The sequence below is a fragment of the Leopardus geoffroyi genome, chromosome E2 (genome assembly GCF_018350155.1).
Source record: "Leopardus geoffroyi isolate Oge1 chromosome E2, O.geoffroyi_Oge1_pat1.0, whole genome shotgun sequence".
Taxonomy (NCBI): domain Eukaryota; kingdom Metazoa; phylum Chordata; class Mammalia; order Carnivora; family Felidae; genus Leopardus; species Leopardus geoffroyi.
In genome coordinates, this window is record NC_059335.1 from 43,947,538 (window position 1) to 43,968,952 (window position 21,415).

General features: G+C 45.5%; 1 protein-coding gene across 2 annotated transcripts in view; it reads left to right on the plus strand.

Annotated features, from left to right (window-relative positions):
* The window catches only part of ZFP90 (ZFP90 zinc finger protein), a 116,303-nt gene that overhangs the window by 23,348 nt on the left and 71,540 nt on the right, over positions 1–21,415 (plus strand). For both annotated transcript variants that reach the window (XM_045443284.1, XM_045443283.1), the window contains one exon: positions 16,091–16,416. In XM_045443284.1, the coding sequence (XP_045299240.1) occupies positions 16,405–16,416 (12 nt within the window). In that variant the 5' untranslated portion in view covers positions 16,091–16,404. The remainder of the gene's footprint in view (positions 1–16,090; positions 16,417–21,415) is intronic.

Genomic DNA, 21,415 nt, shown 5'->3' on the forward strand with positions numbered 1-21,415 from the left:
CTGTGGCATCCACAAAGGTCACTGGAGCACTGATAGTGACCCAGAGGGAAAGCTCAGACTGTCTGCCATGCACAGCCCCTTGTCCCTGCAGCCTGGCCCTTGTCACAATCAAGGTGAACTTCCTAAGGAAATGGAACCACATTAGAATCCAGCGGGGAGAGGATGACTGTCACTGGAAGAGTCACCCTGCTTCTCAGGCATGCCTGAAAATCTACCTGTAGGCAGTTTCTGGAAACCAGATCATTTTGTGGATGCTGGTGATAGAGTGTGTGATTTAAAGGAACACCCAGAACGCCTGTCCATCAGGTGTCTAATTCCTTTGTCATTGTAATGTTGTGATATAATAAGAAATAGATATTTGGTCTTTGTCACTGGTTCCTAGCACAGAGCTTCTCAAATCCTTGCAGCTTCCTGAGTGATAGAGGTGAGAGGGGTATTTTTTGTTACTCCTATAAGCTCTTGCAACCATATCTGAATTTATGTTGATGAGATGGTTCTTGGGGAATGGGGGTTGGTTTCCAGAGGAACCAGCTTGTGATTAGAGCCTTGGAAACTTCAGTCCCTGCCCTGCACCCTCCCCCATCTCTGGGGAGGAGAAAGCGGCTGGGGATTGACTTAAACATCAACAACCAATGATTTAATCAATTTGTGCCTTTGCAAAGGAGCCTCCATAAAATCTGTGAATGAAGGGAGGATCAGAGAGCTTCTGGGTTGGTGAACACACTGAGGCGCTAGGAGAGTGGTGCACCCAGAGAGGGCATGGGACCTCCATACCCTTTCCCCAGACCTTGCTCTATGCAACTCTTCCATTTGGCTTTTCCCAAGTTGTGACCTTTATAATACACCGGGAACAGTGAAGTGTTTCCCTGAGTTCTGTGAGCCATGTAGCAAATTATTGAACCTGAAAAGGGGCTCATGGGAACCTTTGATTTATAGCCAAGTTGGACAGAAGTGTGGGTTACCTGGGCACCCACTACTTTCAGTTGGCATCTGAAGTATATGCAATCTTGTGAGCCTGAGCCCTTAACCTGCAGGGTCTGCACTAACTCTGGGTAGTTAGTGTCAGAATTGCCTAAGGTGAGGGGAAAACCCACACATTTGGTATCAGAAGTGTTGTGAGTAGAGGAAACAGTTTTTCCTTTAGTCATGTGAGTAGTAACCCTAACACGTAAGTCCATTTTAGGGTTGGATTTTTTTTTAGAAACATTTTTTTTATGTTTATTTATTTTTGAGAGAGAGAGAGAGCATGAGCAGGGGAGGGGCAGAGAGAGGGGGACATAGAATCCAAAGCAGGCTCCAGGCTCTGAACTGTCAGCACAGAGCCTGACATGGGGTTCAAACCCATGGACCGCGAGATCATGACCTGAGCCGAAGTTGGATGCTTAACCAACTGAGCCACTCAGGTGCCCCTGGTTGTATATTTATGAATCCAGCTTTCTTTTAGTAAGGCTCATGCTATCAAGGAAAACACACAGAGGTTGAGGGCAGGTCACACATGTTGGCAGGACTGCCAACAGGGTGGAGGATTGCATTCTTAGCCTAGTTGAATGCCATAGAAATTAACTCCCTTGTATAGAGTCAAGTGTTTAGCCCTCAGGAGTCAGTACCTCAAGAGACTTCAATCAGGTCAGCGTAGGAAAGATTGGAATCTAGGTTTAGCCAGTTGCTGCAGGAGCACCTTGCACATAGCTTTGGCTTTCTGGCTCCAGAATTTGACGAGTCACTGTAGGTTATATAATGACCATCTTGTCTGACAGCCCCAACCTGAAGGGTAAGCCTGGGTAGTTCAGTTCCTTCAAGAGCCAAGCATGGCTCAGCACCTCCCCTCTTCCTTATCCAGCTCTACAGCAATGTTGGGACTATTTCCAGAGTCAGTTGTTGCACATTCCACAAATAAGGCAGGAATGACAGTGGTGTACATGTCCCATGGTTGGGTAGATTCCTCCAGGAGCCAAATGTAATCACCACTGGCCTTCTGCTGCTGCCCAAGGAGTCTCCTCCATCATATGATGTCACCCTCTTCCTCTACAGGAGACTTGACACAGAAGATACAGCCCTTTCCCTTGAGAACCCTAGAACAAGTGAGAGAGGTATGGATGAGTAGGTGAAGAAGAGTGACTGGTCTCCACCAAGGGGCCAAGTGTGGACACCTTCTTCCCCCTCTTTTGAACAGTTTTATTGAAATATAACTTATGTACAGTAAACTGCATATATTTAAAGCATACAATTTGATGAGTTTGACATGTGTCTATCCCTGTGAAACCATTACCACAGTCAAGACAAGGAATGTATTCATCACTCATTTTCCTGTGCCCCTTTGAAATCCTTCATCCCTGTCCTTCCTGTCCCACTTAGCCAACCACTGATCTGCTATCAGCCACTGTAGATCAGTTTACATTTTCTAGAATTGTATATATGTGGAATCATAGTAGGTGCACTTTGCCTTATTTCATAGCTTCATTATTTTAGTGTTCATCCATGTCGTTACATGTATAAATAGTTTCTTTTTATTGCTGTGTAGTGGTCTATTGTGTGGATATACCACAGTTTGTTTACCATATCCAATTGTGGATGGACAATTGAGTTGTTTCTGGTTTCGGGCTACCACAAATATAACTTCTATGAATGTTCATGTACGAGTGTTTGAGTGAATGTGTGTTTTTATTTTTCTTGGGTAATTACCTAGGAGTGGAATGGCTGCGTCATATGGTGTATGTACATTTTAAATTTTTAAAAGACTGCCAAACTGGGGCACCTGGGTGGATTAGTCAGTTAGGCATCTGAATCTTGGTTTCAGCTCAGATCATGATGTCCCAGTTCGTGGGTTTGAGCCCCATGTCGTGTTCCGAGCTGACAGTGTAGAGCCTGCTTGGGATTTTCTCTCTCTCTCTCTCTCTTTCAAAATAAATAAATAAATGTAAAAACCTGCCAAACTGTTTTCCAAAGTGGTTGAATCATTTTATATTTCTACCAGCAATTTCTGTGAGAGTTATAGTTGGCCCATATCCTTGACAACACTTGGTATGATAAGTCTTTTTAATTTTAGCCATTTTAGTGGGTGTGTAGTAGTATCTCATTATGATTTTAATTTACATATCCCTAATAACTATGACGTTGAGCATCTTTCCATGTGTTTACTTGCCATTTATATATTTTCTCTGGTAAAGTGTTTCTTCAAATTTTTTCCCACTTTAAAAAATTTTTTTTTTTCAACGTTTATTTATTTTTGGGACAGAGAGAGACAGAGCATGAATGGGGGAGGGGCAGAGAGAGAGGGAGACACAGAATCGGAAACAGGCTCCAGGCTCTGAGCCATCAGCCCAGAGCCCGACGCGGGGCTTGAACTCACGGACCCCAAGATCGTGACCTGGCTGAAGTCAGACGCTTAACCGACTGCGCCACCCAGGCGCCCCTTTTTCCCACTTTTAAAGTTGGGGTGTTCATATTAATATAATGTATAAAATAATTATAATTTATATTATATGTTATGATACATTAAAATATGTTACATATTATAATGTGGTACATATTATATAAAATTATATATATTATAAGTATTTATAAACTATCCACCAAAAGGCTTGTATTTCAAATATATATTCAAATATGTTATATTTCCCCCTTGGAGTTTATTGACAAGTTCCGTGATGAAGTGGCACAAGGTAACAACTATGTTGAAATATCAATGAAAAGACTAATGTTTATATTTGTTTATAGATGGATGTATGCTTTGCAAATATTTTCTCCTAGTCTTTGGCTTACCTTTTCATTTTTGTAGCAGTGTATTTTGAAGTACAAAAGTTTAAAATCTCGGTGAAGATTTTTAGATCAATATATTGATTTTTATCTTTTTTTTAATGTTTATTTATTTTTGAGACAGAGAGAGACAGAGCATGAATGGGGGAGGGTCAGAGAGAGAGGGAGACACAGAATCTGAAACAGGCTCCAGGCTCTGAGCTCTCAGCACAGAGCCCGATGCAGGGCTCGAACTCACAAACCGCGAGATCATGACCTGAGCCGAAGTCGGATGCTTAACCAACTGAGCCACCCAGGCGCCCCTTGATTTTTATCTTTTAAAGCCTGTGCTATTGTGTACTGTGTAGGAAATCTTTGCCAAATCCAAGGCCATCAAGAATTTCTCCTATATTTTCTTCTACTCATTTTGTAGTTTTTGTTCTTACCTTTAAGTCAGTGATCCATTTTAATTTTTGTATCTGATGTGGGGTAAGAATCTAGGTTCATTTTCTTTCAAGATTCCTAGTGCTCTGGGTCAGTACTGTCTTCTCCCCACCACACCTCCATCTCTACCTCTTCATGAAGCCACCATCCTGTTCCAGTCTCTGATGTCTCATAAACTATTCAGCCTCTGACTTCTTGCTGGACACTCAAGCACTTGGTGGGGATCGTGCTTTGGATGCTCTGGTGTTTCCCTCTGGCATTGGTCATGGAGGCAAAGACCAGACGACATCCTTTTGAGGCCAGTCCGCGCTTGATGGTCATGTGGTTCTGGTGATAATTTGCCTTCCCTGACATCTGTTTCCTGTAGTGACAGCCAAAGGATCTGGAACTCCCCAGTGGGAGAGACAACCACTCTTAGGGTTCTAAAAACCAACTGGAATCTCAACCTGCCTGACATCCTTGTTGGCACTTGCAACAACCCACGTGTATGGAAGGGAGGCAGTCTTTCTGAGTGGGACCAGCTGTTGTTGTTATCATCATACCAGGAGTGAGCAAACTGAGGTTTCATAAGATTCAGTGACCTGTCCAAGATCACTCAACTGGCTCATCACATAGTGCCTTAATCCCTGGGTCCACAAAGGACCCAGGCTCCCAGGCCAGCAGTTTCCACTCTATAAATGTGGCAAGTTGCATGTGGGATTTTCCTGCCAAAAGGACAAACTAGTCCCGTGTTCTTTTATGGTTTCAAAGAAAAGGAACTTCAATGGGTGAAAGGTTTTAAAGAGCATACTTAAGGTCTTGGGTGTAAGTTGAAGAACTAGGTTTGGGAGAGGCTGGTTTTCCCTTTGTGAGATGGATCTGGGCTTTATTTTTTCTTCTGCCCTTTGTTGGGTTCAGAAAGGAAGTGCTCCTGTAGGGTTCAGGGCTCAGTACATAGCACTGAGACTGTGGAGGAAAGAAAGTAGGGGCTACCTGATGTATATTCCCTTCAGTCCTGCACTCATCAGGCCCTCCACAATGCCTCACTGTCCCCATGAAGACCCAATCTCAGCCTGATGTCATCAGCCTGGCCCATTTCCAACCTCAGCTTCTTTTACTTGGCTCTTTCATCTAGCCTCCATCCACCCAGACAGGCTGGTGGCCTCAGGGACATCCATACCCTTTACCTGGTGTGCACTTTTCTCATCCCTCAGTTTTGTGTACACGAGTACCCCCTGCACTTGGTCCCTCATGAGCCAGCTTGCATTTCAGTTTCTGTCAGCTGGTTGGGCCTGCTCCTGCCTTGGCACCCTCAGATGTACTAACCCTGTGTCCAAGGCTCAGTCTTGCAGAACCTCTTCCCCTGTGGCCTGAAACTGGTAATTACGCCTCATCCCATTTCCATGTTCATAGCTTTTCCACGGGACTTATCTCTCCACCTAGATTGTCAGCTCCTTCTGGACACGGACAGGTCTGTACCTTCCTCATTGCATCATAGCCCCTCAGCACCTGGTGTCATCCACACAGCACCGTATCTATATGGATTGCTTCAATTGGGTCTGAGTCTTGGCGGAATGGTGGGAGGTTTGCAGTGTATAGTTTTGTTATGAATTCTGGAAAGGAATTCTAAAACTCTGTGTGGTGATACAGAGATGCATACCACTGTCCAGGCTGGAGACCTGGGGTTAATAGAAGCCAGCGTTCACCTCTGAAGGTGAGAGGGGTAAGAAGGTCCACATAAGACAACTCCTAAATTCAGAACCAGCCTTTAGACCACCCAGGAGTGCCCATGCCCACAGAAATTTCCCTGTTGCTTCACACACAAGGAGAGCATGCGGCTGGGAGGGTTACACAGCACAGGCATGAATGCTGTACATGCCAAGATACACGAGAATGTGCCCTGGTCTCCCAAGCTGTGCTTGGGAAGGGGGAAGTTGTTAGATGGGCACAGAGTTTCACCTTTGTAAGATGTAAAGAAGTTTGGAGATGAATGCTGGTGATGGTTATGTAACAGTGTGAATGTACTTAAAAAAATTTTTTTTTTTAATGTTTTATTTATTTTTGAGACGGAGAGACAGAGCATGAACGGGGGAGGGTCAGAGAGAGGGAGACACAGAATCTGAAACAGGTTCCAGGCTCTGAGCTGTCAGCACAGAGCCCGACGTGGGGCTGAATGTACTTTTAATGCCATGGAACTGGACACTTAAAAATGGCTAAGATGGGGGTGTCTGGGTGGCTCAGTCGATTAAACGTCCAACTTTGGCTCAGGTCAGTGAGTTCAGGCTCCCACGTCCGACTCTGCTGACAGCTCGGAGCCTGGAACCTTCTTCAGATTCTGTCTTCCTCTGTCTCTCTGCTCCTCTCCTACTTGTGCTCTGTCTCTCTCTCTTAAAATCAATATTAAAAAAAAATTTTTAAATGGCTAAGATGGTAAATTTTATGTTATGTGTATTTTACCACAACTGAAACAAAACAAAACAAAACAAAACAAAACAACAACAACAACCTTGAAAGCTAGCTAGCTTAATGCTTAAGGGCATGGGACCTCTGAGTCAGACAGACAAAGCCAGGTTTGCTGCTTTTATAGTTGGGCAACCTTGGGCAAGTTAGTTCATTTCTCAAAGCCTCAGTTTCCTCATCAATGAAACTGGGATGATGTTAACACCAACTTGTGGAGTAGCTTTGAGGAGTGAATGGAGGTATTGCTGCACCAGGCAGTTGTTAATGCGGTGTCTGAGTCTCTTGCCTCAGGGAGCCCAGCACTGCTGGGGGTTGTGGGAGAGGGCACCGGAAGGGGCAGGCTGTGAAGCCTGGTAGCGTTCAGATGTCTAAAGTGGACAAGTAGTGTGGGGGCTGTGTCAGGAGGCAGTGGGGGTCCCCTGGGGAGGGAGGGTGACTTTCCACAGCCGTGCGGAGCAGGGAACAAAACCCGGCTCCATTACTTACACACACACACACACACACACACACACACACACAATGTGATGTTGAATCCTTTATCCTATTTTGTGCTTTTTATTCTTCTTATCTTTTTTGTGTTTCTCTTATGGACTGATTTTTTTTTTTTTTTTTTTTTTTTTTTTAGTATTATTACTGTCTTTTTTTCTCCTCTACTAATTAGAAGTTACACATTGTGTTTCTTTTTCTTTTTCCTTTTAGTGGTTACCTTGAAATTACCACATGTATACTTACCAAGGCCTAAAGTTAGCTAGTTACTTTACCTTCCTCTTTGGTAGTGCAGAACTTTAAAGCATCTTAACTCTGTTTTCCCCTTCATTATATGTTTTGTGCTTTAATTCTGTCTTGTTTTTCTATAACCTCACAAGACCTTGTAATTATCATTATAGTATAAGCCAACATTTGTTTAGTTTTACACACATATTTACTACTTTTTTGGCTCTTCACGTCTTCTTATATCTCAGATCTTCCATCTGGGATCATTTTCTTTCTGCCCAACATACATTCTTTACAATATCCTTTAATGAGAGTTCTCCGGTTACACATGCTCTCAGTTTTTGTTTGTCTGAAAATGTGTTTGCTTTGTGGTCATTCATGGAAGATGTTTTCCCTGGTTGACGAATTCTGGGTTGTCTGGTCCCTTCCCCCCCCCCCCAGCTTCTACTGTTGCCATTGACAAATGAGCTGTTGGTATAAGGTACGCTACTTTTTCTTTGCTATTCTCTCTCTCTCTCTCTGTCACTGTCTCTGTCTCTTATGTTTGTGTTCTGCAATTTACTATATGTGTTTCTTTATTTTCCTCTTCCTTTTTAAAATCCTGCTTGAATTTTCTTGGTATTCTTATCTCTGAATGGCATCTCTTATCAGTTCTGAAAAATTCTAAGCCAGTGTCTCTTCAAGAATTGCCTCTCTCCAGGGGCGCCTGGGTGGCTCAGTTGGTTAAGCTTCTGACTTCCACTCAGGTCATGATCTCCTGACCTGTGAGTTCGAGCCCTGCATCCGGCTCTGTGCTGATGGCTCATAGCCTGGATCCTGCTTTGGCTTCTGTGTCTCCCTCTCCCTCTGCCCCTTCCCTGCTCACACTCTGTCTCTCTCTCTCAAAAATAAATAAACATTTTTAAAAAATTAAAAAAAAAAAAAAAAAAAGAATCGCCTCTCCAGTCTCTCTCTCCTTCTAGAGGAGAATCTTAGGCCATTCTTTTCCATGTCTCTGAGCCCTTCCTCTGTATTTTTTAATTTTTTTTTAATGCAAATGTTTATAGCAACATGCTTCTTAATAGCCAAAAAGTAGAAACAACCTAAATGTCCATCAACAGATGAATGGACAAATAAAAATGGCATATCCACACAATGCAACATTACCCAACCATTGAAGGAATGAAGTATGGCTACAGCTACAACAGGGATCAACTCTGAAAACTTTATGCCAAGTGAAAGAAACCAGACACAAAAGGCCACTTATTGTATGACTCCATTTATATGAAATATCCAGAATAGGCAAGTCCACAGAGACAATAGACCCACAGGGTCTGGGGGTAGGAGAGAATGGGGAGTGATTATTAATGGTATAGAGTTTCTTTTTCAGGTAATGAAAATATTCTAAAATTAGGTAGTGGTGGTGGTTGCATAACTCTGTTAATACACTAAAGACTACTAAATTATATACTTTATTTATTTAATTGTTTTTAATGTTTATTTATTTTTGAGAGAGAGAGATAGAGTGCAAGTGCGGAAGGGGCAGAGAGAGAGGGAGACACAGAATCCGAAGCAGGCTCCAGGCTCTGAGCTGTCAGCATAGAGATACGGGGCTCCAACCCATGAACCGTGAGATCGTGACCTGAGCCAAAGTCAGACACTTAACCAACTGAGCCACCCAGGTGCCTCTAAATTGTACATTTTAAAGGGATGAATTTTGCAGTATGTAGATTCCGTATTTTCTGTCTTTTGGTCTCTCTGTGCTCATTCCTCTTGCTTTCTTTCTCATCCATCTGCCAGTTTGCAAATGGCCCCTTTAGCTAAATCTAATCTTCCACTGCATTTTAAAATTACAGTTATAGTATTTTCGTTTCTGGAAGTTCTTCTGTTTGCTTCTTTCTCCGATCTGTTAGGTCATTCTTTATAATTTCCTATTTTTTGCAGATATTTCCAAACTTGTCCTCTATTTCATTAAACATATTAAATATGGTTGGTTTATAATCTGTGCTTGGCAATCCTGTCATTTGAAGGTGTAGGTTCATGTGGGCTATGTGCTGTCTCTTCTGGTTCTTGTTCATTGTTTCCTCGTGTGCTTGGTTATTTCTAGCTTGTGTACCACTCAGTATATTGGAAAATTTATTAGTGGGTATTTGTTGAGGCTTAGGATGAAGATGCCTTCCCCCAGGTAGGATTTACACATCCTTCTGCCAGGTGCCTCACAGTATTAGCAGTGCAAGGGTACTTTGAACTAAATTCATGACTTTGGGTTTTTTGAACCATCCCAATGATGTGAATTTGGGGTGCTACTCTGTGTGAAGGTCAGCTGATGGTGTAACTTCTCAGGAACAGCCCCTTCCCCTTCTTTTTCATTCCCTGGGTACCAGTTTTAGGGTACCAGTTTAATCTGGGAGCGTCTTTTGGTAGATTCCTTACTTGGGTCAGGTCCTGAGTTTTGACATTTATCCACATTGCCCCTCAAGGCCATTAAAACTGAGATTCAGATATGTCTATATTAGCAGAGAGCCAGAAGGACTTCAGTTTTCCTTACTTCTCTAGGTTTTTGCCTCTCCTTCCATTTTGACCATATTCTTTTTTCTTTCTCCAGTTCTTCATTGTTCTCAAGAAGGCATTTTTCATGTTTCAGCCAGCATTTTTTGTTACTTTCAGCAACTATATTTCCTAAAACAGAAGTTGGCAGATATTCTCATGCTATTTGACCTTACATAAGTCACTTCACTTCTCAGGAGAGGCGCCTGACCAGCAGCTCTAGTGCTGGGAGCATGAAGAGCCTCTCAGGAAGTCTGGACCATGGCCTCAGTAGTATCTCTGGAAGTGCCATTAGGCCTATTAAGGTATTAGACTGCAGATGGTTTGGGGTGCCTTGGCTTACGAGCTGAACTTCTGGGAAAATCACTCCCCCTGGGTCTAGAAGGCTACTGGTGAGTGTCCCTTCCCAGAGGAACCGGCTTCCTGGGGCCAGGAGGCCAGGAGTGTCCATCCCCATCATGGGAAGCTATAACAAGAGACTCCCCTGGGAGCTAACCAGGCTCTTCCTAGACTCAATTCTGACCTTTCTTCCCACTCCATTACAGCCCCCCACCTGGCCACCCCTGCCAGCCCAGCTCACAACAGTTTTCCCTGACACCAGAGGGTTTTGTGTTTCCAAGGTCACAGACACTGTTTTCTGTGGATAACGTTTTCTTCTTCTTTTTTTTTTTATAATTCTTTTTAATGTTTGTTTATTTATTTTTGAGAGACAGAGAGAGAGACAGAGCTTGATCAGGGGAGTGGCAGAGAGAAAGGGAAACACAGAGTCTGAAGCAGTCGTCAGGCTCCAAGCTGCCTGCACAGAGCCTGATGTGGGGCTTGAACCCACAACAGTGAGATCATGACCCAAGCTGAAGTCATACGCTTAACTGACTGAGCCACCCAGAAGCCCCAATAACATTTTCTTCTTAATAAGAGCTCCTAAAAGGGGCACCTGGGTGGCTCAGTTGGTTGAGCATATGACTCTTCATTTTGGCTCAAGTTGTGATCCCAGGGTCATGGGATCAAACCCCACGTTGAGCCCTATGTCAGGCTCTGTGCTGAGTGTGGAGTCTGCTTAAGACTCTCTCTCTCTCTCTCTCTCTCTCTCTCTCTCTCTCTCTCTCTGTCTCTCTCCCTCAGCCCCTCCCTCCCACTCGCATACACTCTCTCTCTCTAAAAAAAAAAAATAATAATAAAATTAGAAAAAATAAGAGCTACCAAAACTCAGATGACACTGCAGTATCCTGTCCCTTCAGACCATTTGGTGTTGGTTAGGGACCCCCCTGTCCTTTCCTGAGCTTAACCTCAGTCATTCCTGTCCCTGTGGCCCTTATATCAGTTCCCTGGGAGGTGAGGTCTGGACACGTCCACTCTGACAATGTGTATTGCACGGTCCCTGCCTGGAGAGACCTTTCTAGATTTCCATCGGGTGGGGTAGGCAGCAGTTTGGAAATCATTGCGCTGGCTATAGAGCAGCCCAGGTCTGGAAGAAAGAGCAGTTCTATGATCCAAAATCATTATAGACTACATTGTATAAAGCAACCACTTTCTTATCAAATGCGGCACTTTATGCTGTTTTACTCATATGAATGTATAAAATAGACAGCTCTTCAAATAAGCTCAAACAGCTAAAAAAAAAAAAAAAAAAGAAGGTGCATGCCCTTACAAAATAGAATATGAGATTCAAATGCAGATAAAATACATCAATTAAGGAGCCCTAGTCAGTCCCTGGACTGCCGCAGTTTATACCCTTTAGAGAAAACAACTGTTCTCCAAAGGTTCAGCTACATCCTAATTATCCAGTGGGGAATCAGTGTGTCTTTGGAAGAAAACATTAACAAGGGCTTTTAGCATCAGCTATCTCCAAGAAATTCCCTGCAGAGACAGAGGGAGGAGAATTAGGCCAGGGCCAGACTCAGGCACACATTCTTGTATCAAGAGGCCAACATTACTGCATCTTTTTTTTTTTTTTTTTTTTAATTTGGGGAATTTCTCTGGAATTCTTTGAATAGCAAAGTTTGTACTTCTTTTAAGGCACATCTTATCTCATATCTTAAGACATTTCTCTCAGATTTGCTCATCTTGTTTTCTTGGCCTGGGCTTCCCTTTTACCCTTTATCCATCTGGCAAACCTCTTTTTATTACTCAGAGACTGTTGAAACAGCCCCTCCCCACAAAGCCTTCCCTGACCCTTGACACTCCCGGTAGAAAGACCAGCTCATCTAATTCTGCTGGAGAGTGAGATATGAATGATAATGGCATAATCCAGATGCTGTTCCCACTTTGCTCCCGCTACACCTGCTCTGGAACATCTTTGATCAGTTCATAGAGCACTGTGAATTGTGTTGTGTGGCCACTGTGCTGTGAGCCCTTTGCCCTTGCCCTCACTTTTGACATCCCTAAGCACTCTCACTGGACCTGGCTCTCAGGCTGTGAGGGTCAGTGAGTGTCTGAGTGCTGGCTGCAAGCCTCTATTTGGTAAGGTATTCATCTCTCTTCTTTGAGATACCTAGCACAGTGCTCCACATGCAGCAGGAACCTAAGAACATTTGTGGATTGAAAGAAAAGAAGTGAATTACAGACGCTTTGCCATCAAAGATGCTGAGGTGCCAAGAGTCTTAGCAACTTTTCTAAGCTAGAGTGTGTGGGCTTAAGAATGAGTTTGTAGGATCTCACTTTGGGATGCCAGCTTGACAAATTTTCAAACAATGTGACATTAGAAGGCCCATCTCCAAGAGAGGTGCCACAAGATACCTTCTAAGAGAGGCTGACCTTTAATGAGCCCTTTGGTGGGAAGCCAGTTACTTAACCAGCTTGGATGGGACCCAAGAGCAACAAGGTCATGGCTGGTTCTGCTCAAGAGTAAATAATGGGATCGGCCCCGGTGGTATCACTTGTATTTTGAAAGAAGAATTTCACTTATGATTATCTGCCTGTGGCATCAGAAAATAGTTTGATGATCATTGGACAAATGATGCATTTCTGACTTGGGCCCAGACTTGTTACTCCGGGGCAGTGCCTCTGGCTCTTGGCTGTCCCTCCTCCTGAGTATGCTCCAGTGGTGCAGGGACTTTCAGTCCCTGGCACACACATGTGTCTCTAGTTACCAATCTAGATGCTTATGGGAATACCCATCATTGCTGGGTATTTATTCTCCCAGATTTGATCCCGAAGACTGATTTCCTCTGGGCCGACTGTACTAGGCCCTGGCACTGTTCCCTAATTGATCAGGAAGAGTGGGAGCTCTCTTCCACCTGTGTAGCCCAGCTCCTAATAGGTTACAGCTGAATGGGAATGCCAAGGCTGCAGGGCTAAATGGAGAAAGGGTTGCCCTCACACAGTCATCCAGTCAGAAGGCTGCGTAGGACCCCCGAACCCATGGAGGAAGAGGTGGCCAGGACTGCTGGGCAGTTACTCAAATCATCAGGGCTCATGGGGTTCCTTTTGCGGTGTTTCTCTCTCTTACTGTGTCCAGGAGTCACTGAGCGGCCTGCCGCCCATTCCACCCCTCGGAGCTGTTAGCTGCAGATGGGGTCTCTGATGCCATTTTTCACCAGGCCTGGGGAATGCAGGCAAACAAACAGTTGTTGGAATTTCCTGATGAGCCTTGGAGCAGAGTCCTCAGCTCCTTGTGTGGGGAATAAGGGGGCCCACCCTACCCAGCCCCACCCACCTGAGGCTCTGGCTGAGTCCTAATAGTATAATCTCTTCTCTTTCTAGGGAAGCAGTCTGCCTCTCCTTGGAGGCTGTGCCTTCTGCCCTTCCTGGCTCTTCCCACCTCTTAGCTCCTGTTCTTCTGAATCTCTCATGCCCCACCCCATGCTGACCCACACCACTTTCTTGGGCATATTAAATTCACTGAATAAAGCCTCATGGATGTCCATGGGCCTGGCACAGACAAGACAGGGATGTATATGATGCTGTCGCTAGCCTCAAGGAGCCCATAGTCTGCTGGGATGAACGGATGCTAACAGTAAATTGTGTACCTGGACTGTGGAGTACAGAGGAAGTTGCTGTTCACAGTGACCTGCTAGGGCTGGGAAGGCTTCTGTGGAGAGGGCACTACTGAGCAGGGCCTTGACAATGGAGTAGGAGTTTTCTGGGTGGTTGAGGCAGGAGACAGCCCTGCTGGCAGAGGGCGCAGCGTGCACAAGTGTAGAATAGCATGGCACATTCAGGTAGCCACAACTGATTCATTGCCACACAAGAGAGATACAAGAGATGAGGCTGGAAAGGGTGACCAGGCTGCTAGAAAGGACTTGCAGACTGAGCTGGGTGCTCCTTATATCCTGAGGGCAACAGAAGACCACAATGGGGATACAGGGAGACTCTGCCCTTTCTTCTTCTTCTTTTTAAATAGCTTTATTGTTATAATTAATGTATATAAACTTTATTAAGTTATATATTATATATATAAACTGAACATACTTCAAGTATACAATATGGTGAGTTTTAACACATGTGACCACCTGTAATACCATAACCACAATCAACATAATGAGTATATCCATTACTCCCAAAAGTTTCCTCATGTCCCTTTGTCATCCCTCCCTCCCATCCCCACTATCTGTAGTCAACCACCCATCTGTTGCCCTGTCACTGTAGATTAGTTTGCATTGTCTGAAATTTACATAAATGAACTTATCTAGTATGTAATATTTTTATTTGTTCTTCTTATCAGTCAGCATAATTGTTTTGAGATTCATCCATATTGTGTATATTAACAGTTAATTTCTTTTCATTGCTAAGTAGTATTCTATTGCATGAATGATACAACAATTTGGCTATCTCTTTACCTATCAATGGACATTTGGGTTGTTTCCACTTTCAGGCTACTACAAATTAAGTTGCTATGAATATTTGTGTACAAGTGTTTGTGTGAATATGTGCTTTTATTTCTCTTGAGTGAGTAAATCTCTAGGAATGAAATGGTCATGTCATATGACAGATGTATGGTTTTTTTTTCATATTTTTCTTTTATTTTTCTACCTGAGTACTTCTACCTTTGAAAACCTCCATCTTGTGTGTGTGTGTGTGCGTGCACATGCACGCATTTATTTATTTTATTTTATTTTATTTCATTTTATTTTTTAAATTTACATCCAAATTAGTTAGACTATAGTGCAACAATGATTTCAGGAGTAGATTCCTCAGTGCCCCTTACCCATTTAGCCCATCCCCCCTCCCACAACCCCTCCAGTAACCCTCTGTTCTCCATATTTTTTTTTTAATTTTTTTTTCAACGTTTATTTATTTTTGGGACAGAGAGAGACAGAGCATGAACGGGGGAGGGGCAGAGAGAGAGGGAGACACAGAATCGGAAACAGGCTCCAGGCTCTGAGCCATCAGCCCCGAGCCTGACGCGGGGCTCGAACTCCCGGACCGCGAGATCGTGACCTGGCTGAAGTCGGACGCTTAACCGACTGCGCCACCCAGGCGCCCCTGTTCTCCATATTTAAGAGTCTCTTATGTTTTGTCCCCCACCCTGTTTTTATATTATTTTTGTTTCCCTTCCCTTATGTTCATCTGTTTTGTCTCTTAAAGTCCTCATATGAATGAGGTCATATGATATTTGTCTTTCTCTGACTGATTAATTTCACTTAGCATAATACCCTCTAGTTCCATCCATGTAGTTGCAAATAGCAAGATTTCATTCTTTTTGATTGCCAAGTAATACTCCATTGTATATATGTACCACATTTTCTTTATCCATTCATCCATTGATGGACATTTGGGCTCTTTCCATACTTTGGCTATTGTTGATAGTGCTGCTATAAACATTGGGGTGCATGTGTCGCTTCGAAACAGCACACCTGCATCCCTTGGATAAATACCTAGTAGTGCAATTGCTGGGTCGTAGGGTAGTTCTATTTTTAGTTTTTTGAGGAATCTCCATACTGTTTTCCAGAGTGGCTGCACCAGCTTGTATTCCTATGACAGATACATGTTTAACTTTTATTTTACTTAAATTTTTAAAAAATGTTTATTTATTTTTGAGAGACAGAGACAGAGCATGAGCAGGGGAGGGGCAGAGAGAGGGAGACAAAGAATCTGAAGCAGGGTCCAGGCTCCGAGCTGTCTGCACAGAACCCATTGTGGGGCTCGAACCCACAGAACTGTGAGATCATGATTTGAGCTGAAGTCAGCGCTCAATCAACTGAGCCACCCAGGTGCCCCATGTTTAACTTTTAAAGAAATTGCCAAACTGTGTTTTATATTCCCGTACATATCTTTTTCTGACTGCCTACAGACTGCAGGATGAACCTTCAGAACTGAGTCTCCTTTGGATTTGTCCAGCTAGTGACTACAACTGAAGCCCTGAGACATGCACTCCTTGGGACCAGGAAAGGTAAGAAGGGCATCCTGAAAATCCTTCCTGAAGATGATAAGACTTGGCATCATTTTGAGAGGCTTATTTGTCATTGATACTGCCCCAGGAGCTGGGAGAATTGAGTGGCACCTGAGGATAATGAACTAAGGACACCTCTGGCTCAGAACTTGAGAAAATCCCTCTGGACCCAAAGAGGCCGCAAGCCCACAGATTAAAGCCCAAATTCTACAGAAATGATTTTTTGTGTAAATAAATGATTTTAGCTTATGTTGGATTGGGGCCCCAACCACTTGTGGGAGTGGCTGTGGTCTCTGGGTCAGAGCCCTGTTCTAGGGAGGTGGCATCCCAGCCACACTGTTCTAGGAAGAGCCATAAAACTGAGGGTTCCAGAGCTCTGCAGACCTCCCAGGTGAAGGTTGCTAATCTAGGTACATTCCCCACAGATAGGAGCTGTGGAGCAGTATCAAAGAGTAGAGAGCAAGACCAAGTCTGTGTCCTTCTGGCCACTGCTGGGGCCTGGCTTTTTTGGATGCTAATGTCTGTAGGGTGTGAGCCCTGCCAGAGTTTTGAGTGTGCTGTTCATTCATTCACATTCATTAGTGCCTCTTTGGAAGTAGAGATGACTCAGGCAAGTTGGGGTCAGGTTGTGAAATCTTCCAGTCTCTGCCAGACTTTTGGATGGATTTTATGGAAGGGGCATAACCTGGTGATTATATCAGGCTTACATTTTAGAAAGGGACCCTGGCAGCCAGTGTGGAGGATGGATTTGAGTGTGGCAGACCTCAGGTAGGGAGGTCATTAGGAAGAGGTAAGGGAAGATCTGAGTAAGCAGTGGCTGTGGGAGGACAAGGAACTTGGGACCAATGTGTGGTTGAGATAGAGAAGAGTCAACACCACCCCACGGCTGTTAGCTCTCTTCTCTCATGACTTTAGTGACATTGCTGTCTCCCAGTTCCCACCAACCACGGACTGCATGAATAATAAATAAGCAGAGGGATGTTTGGAAGGATAGTGTGATGGCTGTGTGGCTCAGGAGTGAGCCAAGACATACATCTCTCCACACATGTTTCCATCACCTCCTGCCTGAGCAGCCATCCTTCAGTGAGGTGAAGATGGGGACTTCAGGTGTCCTCCTAGCCCAGCAGGATGTCACTGACTCATGGCTGACAGCTGTCAGCATAGACTGACTCCTGGAGGCTCAGTTAGTCACCTGGGAAACAAGGGCACTGCAGTCCCTTCTTGTCCTAGATTCCTAAATTAGTGAAGGATTCCCTGGAACCAAAGCTTTAAACCTCTAGGAAGGAAAGACCTCAGTTTCTCATGAAAACCCCATCCTTGGGGGTAGGAGGGGAGGGCAAGACAAGCCAGATCCTGGTAGGAAGGTCAAAGGTCTCAGCTTGATGCCTGTTAAGGAGTTGGGTCACAGCCGTGATCGCTGAGTGTCAATGTCATGTGATCTTTGTCTGGTTAAGCACAGTGAGTACAGCACTGTCCAGACACATTTCTGTTGTTTTCTTTTTAATGTTTATTTATTTATTTTGAGAGAGAGAGAGAGAGAGAGCATGCAAGTGGGAGAAGGGCAGAGGGAGAGAAAGAGAGAGAGAATCCTAAGCAGGCCCCATGCTGTCAACACAGAGCATGATGTGGAGCTCAATCCCACAACTGTGGGGTCATGCCCTGAGTCAAAATTAAGAGTCAGATGCTCAGCTGACTGAGACACCCAGGTGCCCTGCTTTTCTGTGGTTTTTAATGGCTTCGTGAAAGCTCCATCCACAGGGGACCGCAGAATGGCATTCACCATAACCAGAGTTCATCCCCAAAATAGTGTGCAGGGGCAGAGGGGGAAGGATGGAGGGGCTGTGGTCACAGGCCACTGGACTTGCATGATGTGGAGGAAAGAGCACTGTTGACATGTAGGAAAAGCCTAGCATCCTGGGTTCCAATCCCCTGTGCCCCCTCCCCTGGGCGACCACAAGAGAGAATCACTCCACCTGTCTGAGCTGATCTGGACTCTGATCTCATGGTCTGCAAGTTGACATCTATGTCTGCATTCCCTCATTTTCAATCTGGGCCCCAAGAGGGTCGAGGTACCAGGTTTGAAAAGACAGATCATAGATGTTCACTCCTGCTTCTGCTCAGGCTGCAACTTGTTGGGAGTTGATGCCAAGTGTTGAAAGTGAGTGAATTGCTATATTTCTAAATCTGGGGCCCGGGCATTAGCTCTCAGCCTGGGTTCAGGGTTTTGATTTGGTCATGAGGAACATGATTGTGTGGTCATCTGCTTCTGGCCTGGGGGGTGCTCACAAACCTTTTGAATCACCTGGAATTTCAGTCTTAGTGTTTCAGAGCTGGGAGAGCACCGAGTGGCTTCCCCTCAACCCTTTGCTATGAGAGGAAATAGAAGCCCTGAGAAGGTGGAAGAGCAGCTGAGGCCGAGCAGCAGAAATGGCCAAGCTTGTCCACTTGGGCTCTGAGGGGGTCTGGGGGACCTCAGTGCTTGGTGTTCTGGGCTGCTGTACAGGAGGCACCCAGTGGTCATGGACTCGGAACAGCCTTGGCCCTGTTCCCTGCCCTGTGGCACCGCCAACAGGGCCCTCCTGCCCTTGTCTGTTGAACCTTTTAGAGAAGAGAGCCTGCCTGGTCATGCCTAGTTGGTGAATGTGGCCTTCCTGTCCGCCAGGCTATATTGCAGCAATAATAGCAGCAGGAGGGGGGAAAGTGGTCCGGGTACAGACAATGGAGGTGAGGAGCCCAAGGGTGGGGAGGGGACGGCAGAGGCCCAGTGCTAGAAGATAAGGCTTATGATGAGCTGGGTGGTGCCTGGCACACAGAGGAGGTAGCCCGGTTGTTGTTATTCTCAGTCCAGGGTACTCGCCTGGATTTGATGGTAAAAGCCAGAGCCAGGCACTGAATGGTGATGCCAGCCTGAGAAACCCTGGGAAGGAGGCCTGGTGATGAGGTGTTTGGCCCCAGGCCAGATGGTACAGGCTGGGCATCCCTGGACCCAGGGCATGGATTCCTGCCAGTGACTCAGAAACTTTGGAGCAGAGGGGCAACCTGTAAATCTCCATGGCTCTGCCAGGAGGCCTACCTGGGGCAGCTGTCTCAGGTGAGTGGGGAGGAATGCGGAAGGACTGGGTGGGCCATGGTCTGAGAAGAGAGGCCGTGATCTTTGTGCTATATTTGTGCCACAAACACTCCCCCAGGCCTCCTAGTGCCACCTGGGAGCTGCAGATGTGGGGTGTATAGTTCAAGTGGCATGAGTCACCTCCACCTCCTTCTTCTGGGCTTTTCTCTTTATCCTCCATGCCCTGCCTTGTCAAGAGAGAGGAGATGCCCCTGGCTGTTTGCTGCATGAGTGATGGAAAGGGAGGAGCAGGTGGCCACACAGAAGTCCCTCAGCTCCCAGGCCTTGCACCCACAAGCATGGGCGGGGGGAGGATGACCCAGGGGTCTAGCGTATCTGGATTGGGGCATGGTGGGGGAAAGGAGCAGGCTGGATGAGCTTCCGACCCTGGCTTCTTGATGGTCACTGAGCACTTCCAGAGTTAAACCTCAGATCCTTCAGATGTGGACAGACACTACCCTTTCCCTCTCCCCTCATGCCCTTATATTCCCAGCAATGCTCTTACTCCTGGCTCTTTGCCCATCCTTTCCTCCTTCCAAACCTTCCCTGCCCCCTGGCCCAGCTCAGTCCTCTTCCTAACCTGCTGCACCAGGCCTCGCAGACTTCCTGCCTTTATCTGTTCCCATCTGTACCAGTCTCAGATAGGGCAGGGAGCTGATGGAGGAGCATCCAGGGAAGGAAGGTAGGAGGAGAGCAAGACACAGCCAGCTCATCTACAGCCAAGCAGGGGCCTGGAGTAGAGAGCTCCCAAGAAAGAAGGCCTGAGGGGGTAGTCATCTCTCTGAAATCTGTACCAGCAGGGGTGAGGAACAGGGATAGACGAACAGTGGGAGCCCTGGTCAGAGGGCCAGGCCGATAGGGACAGGCAGACGCTTCACTGGGAGTACTAGTTGTGGCCATGGTCAGTGGAATATATAGCAAAATAGAGGAAAGGCAGACACCTGGGTCTGGGTCTCTCTGGATGGTGAGGCAAAGGCTGAGGTCCTACCACATGCAGTCTCCCTGGAGACTTGGTAGCAGGGGCCAGGCAGTGGAGCAGAGTGACAAATCTGATCATGAGTCACTAGAAAGCCCATTTTGGGTGCAGAAGCAGACACGCACACCCCCATAAGCTCTACTTTTTAAATGGGACAGCACCTCTTTCTGGCAGTTTTGGAATGGCACTCACTGAAGGCAACCATAGGGCCTTTGGCATGGGCAGCTCCGCCCCATCCTTTACTCCTACTTCTCGTACCACAAGTGCATCTCTGCCTGAGCAAGGCCACTGTGGGTAGCTGGAGGTACTCTCAGCACCAGTGGTCACAGCCTGGCCAAAGTCATTACCCAGCCAACCAGCCCACACAGGTGAGGAACTCGGCATGCTGGGACTGCAGGCACCCACTTATTTTGAGCAAAATAGGGCTCCTGGCACAGCCCTGAACCTGCCATCTGCCCCTGAAAAGGCCTCATGGTGTCTTGGGTTCTCCCAGCACTCCAGGGAAGCAGTGTCTGGGCCTGAAGACCTGGCCAGCCACAGACCACACACTACAGGATTAACTAGCAATAACACATGTCAATTTAATCTCATAAGGGAAGTTCACATTAAGGCCACAAGGAGATACCACCACACAACTATTAGATTGGTCAAAAGAAAAAAAAAATGATATCAAGTCCTGGTCAAGATGCAAAGCAACTGGAACTCTTAAACATGGCTGGAGGAAATGCAAAAAGGTGCAGCCACTTTGGAAAACACTTTGGCATTTTCTTATAAAGTTAAGCGTTCTCTTACCATATGACCCAGAAATCCCAATCCTACATATTTACCCAAGAGAAATGAACTTGCCCTTATACAAAAATCTGCATACAAACATTTATAGTGAACTTACTCCTAATTGCCCCAAACTGGAAATAACCCACATGTCCTTCAACCGGCAAGTAGATAAACAAACTGTGGTACATCCATACGGTGGGATATTCCTTGGCAATAAAAAGGAAATCAAACTTTCAAATGTATGATATGATATGAGTAAAAATAGGGATCAATCCCAAGTGTGTTGTGCTAAGTGAAAGAAGCCAGACTCAAAAGGCTCTATGATGTTATTCCACTTGTATTTTGGAAAAAGCAAACCTACAGGGAC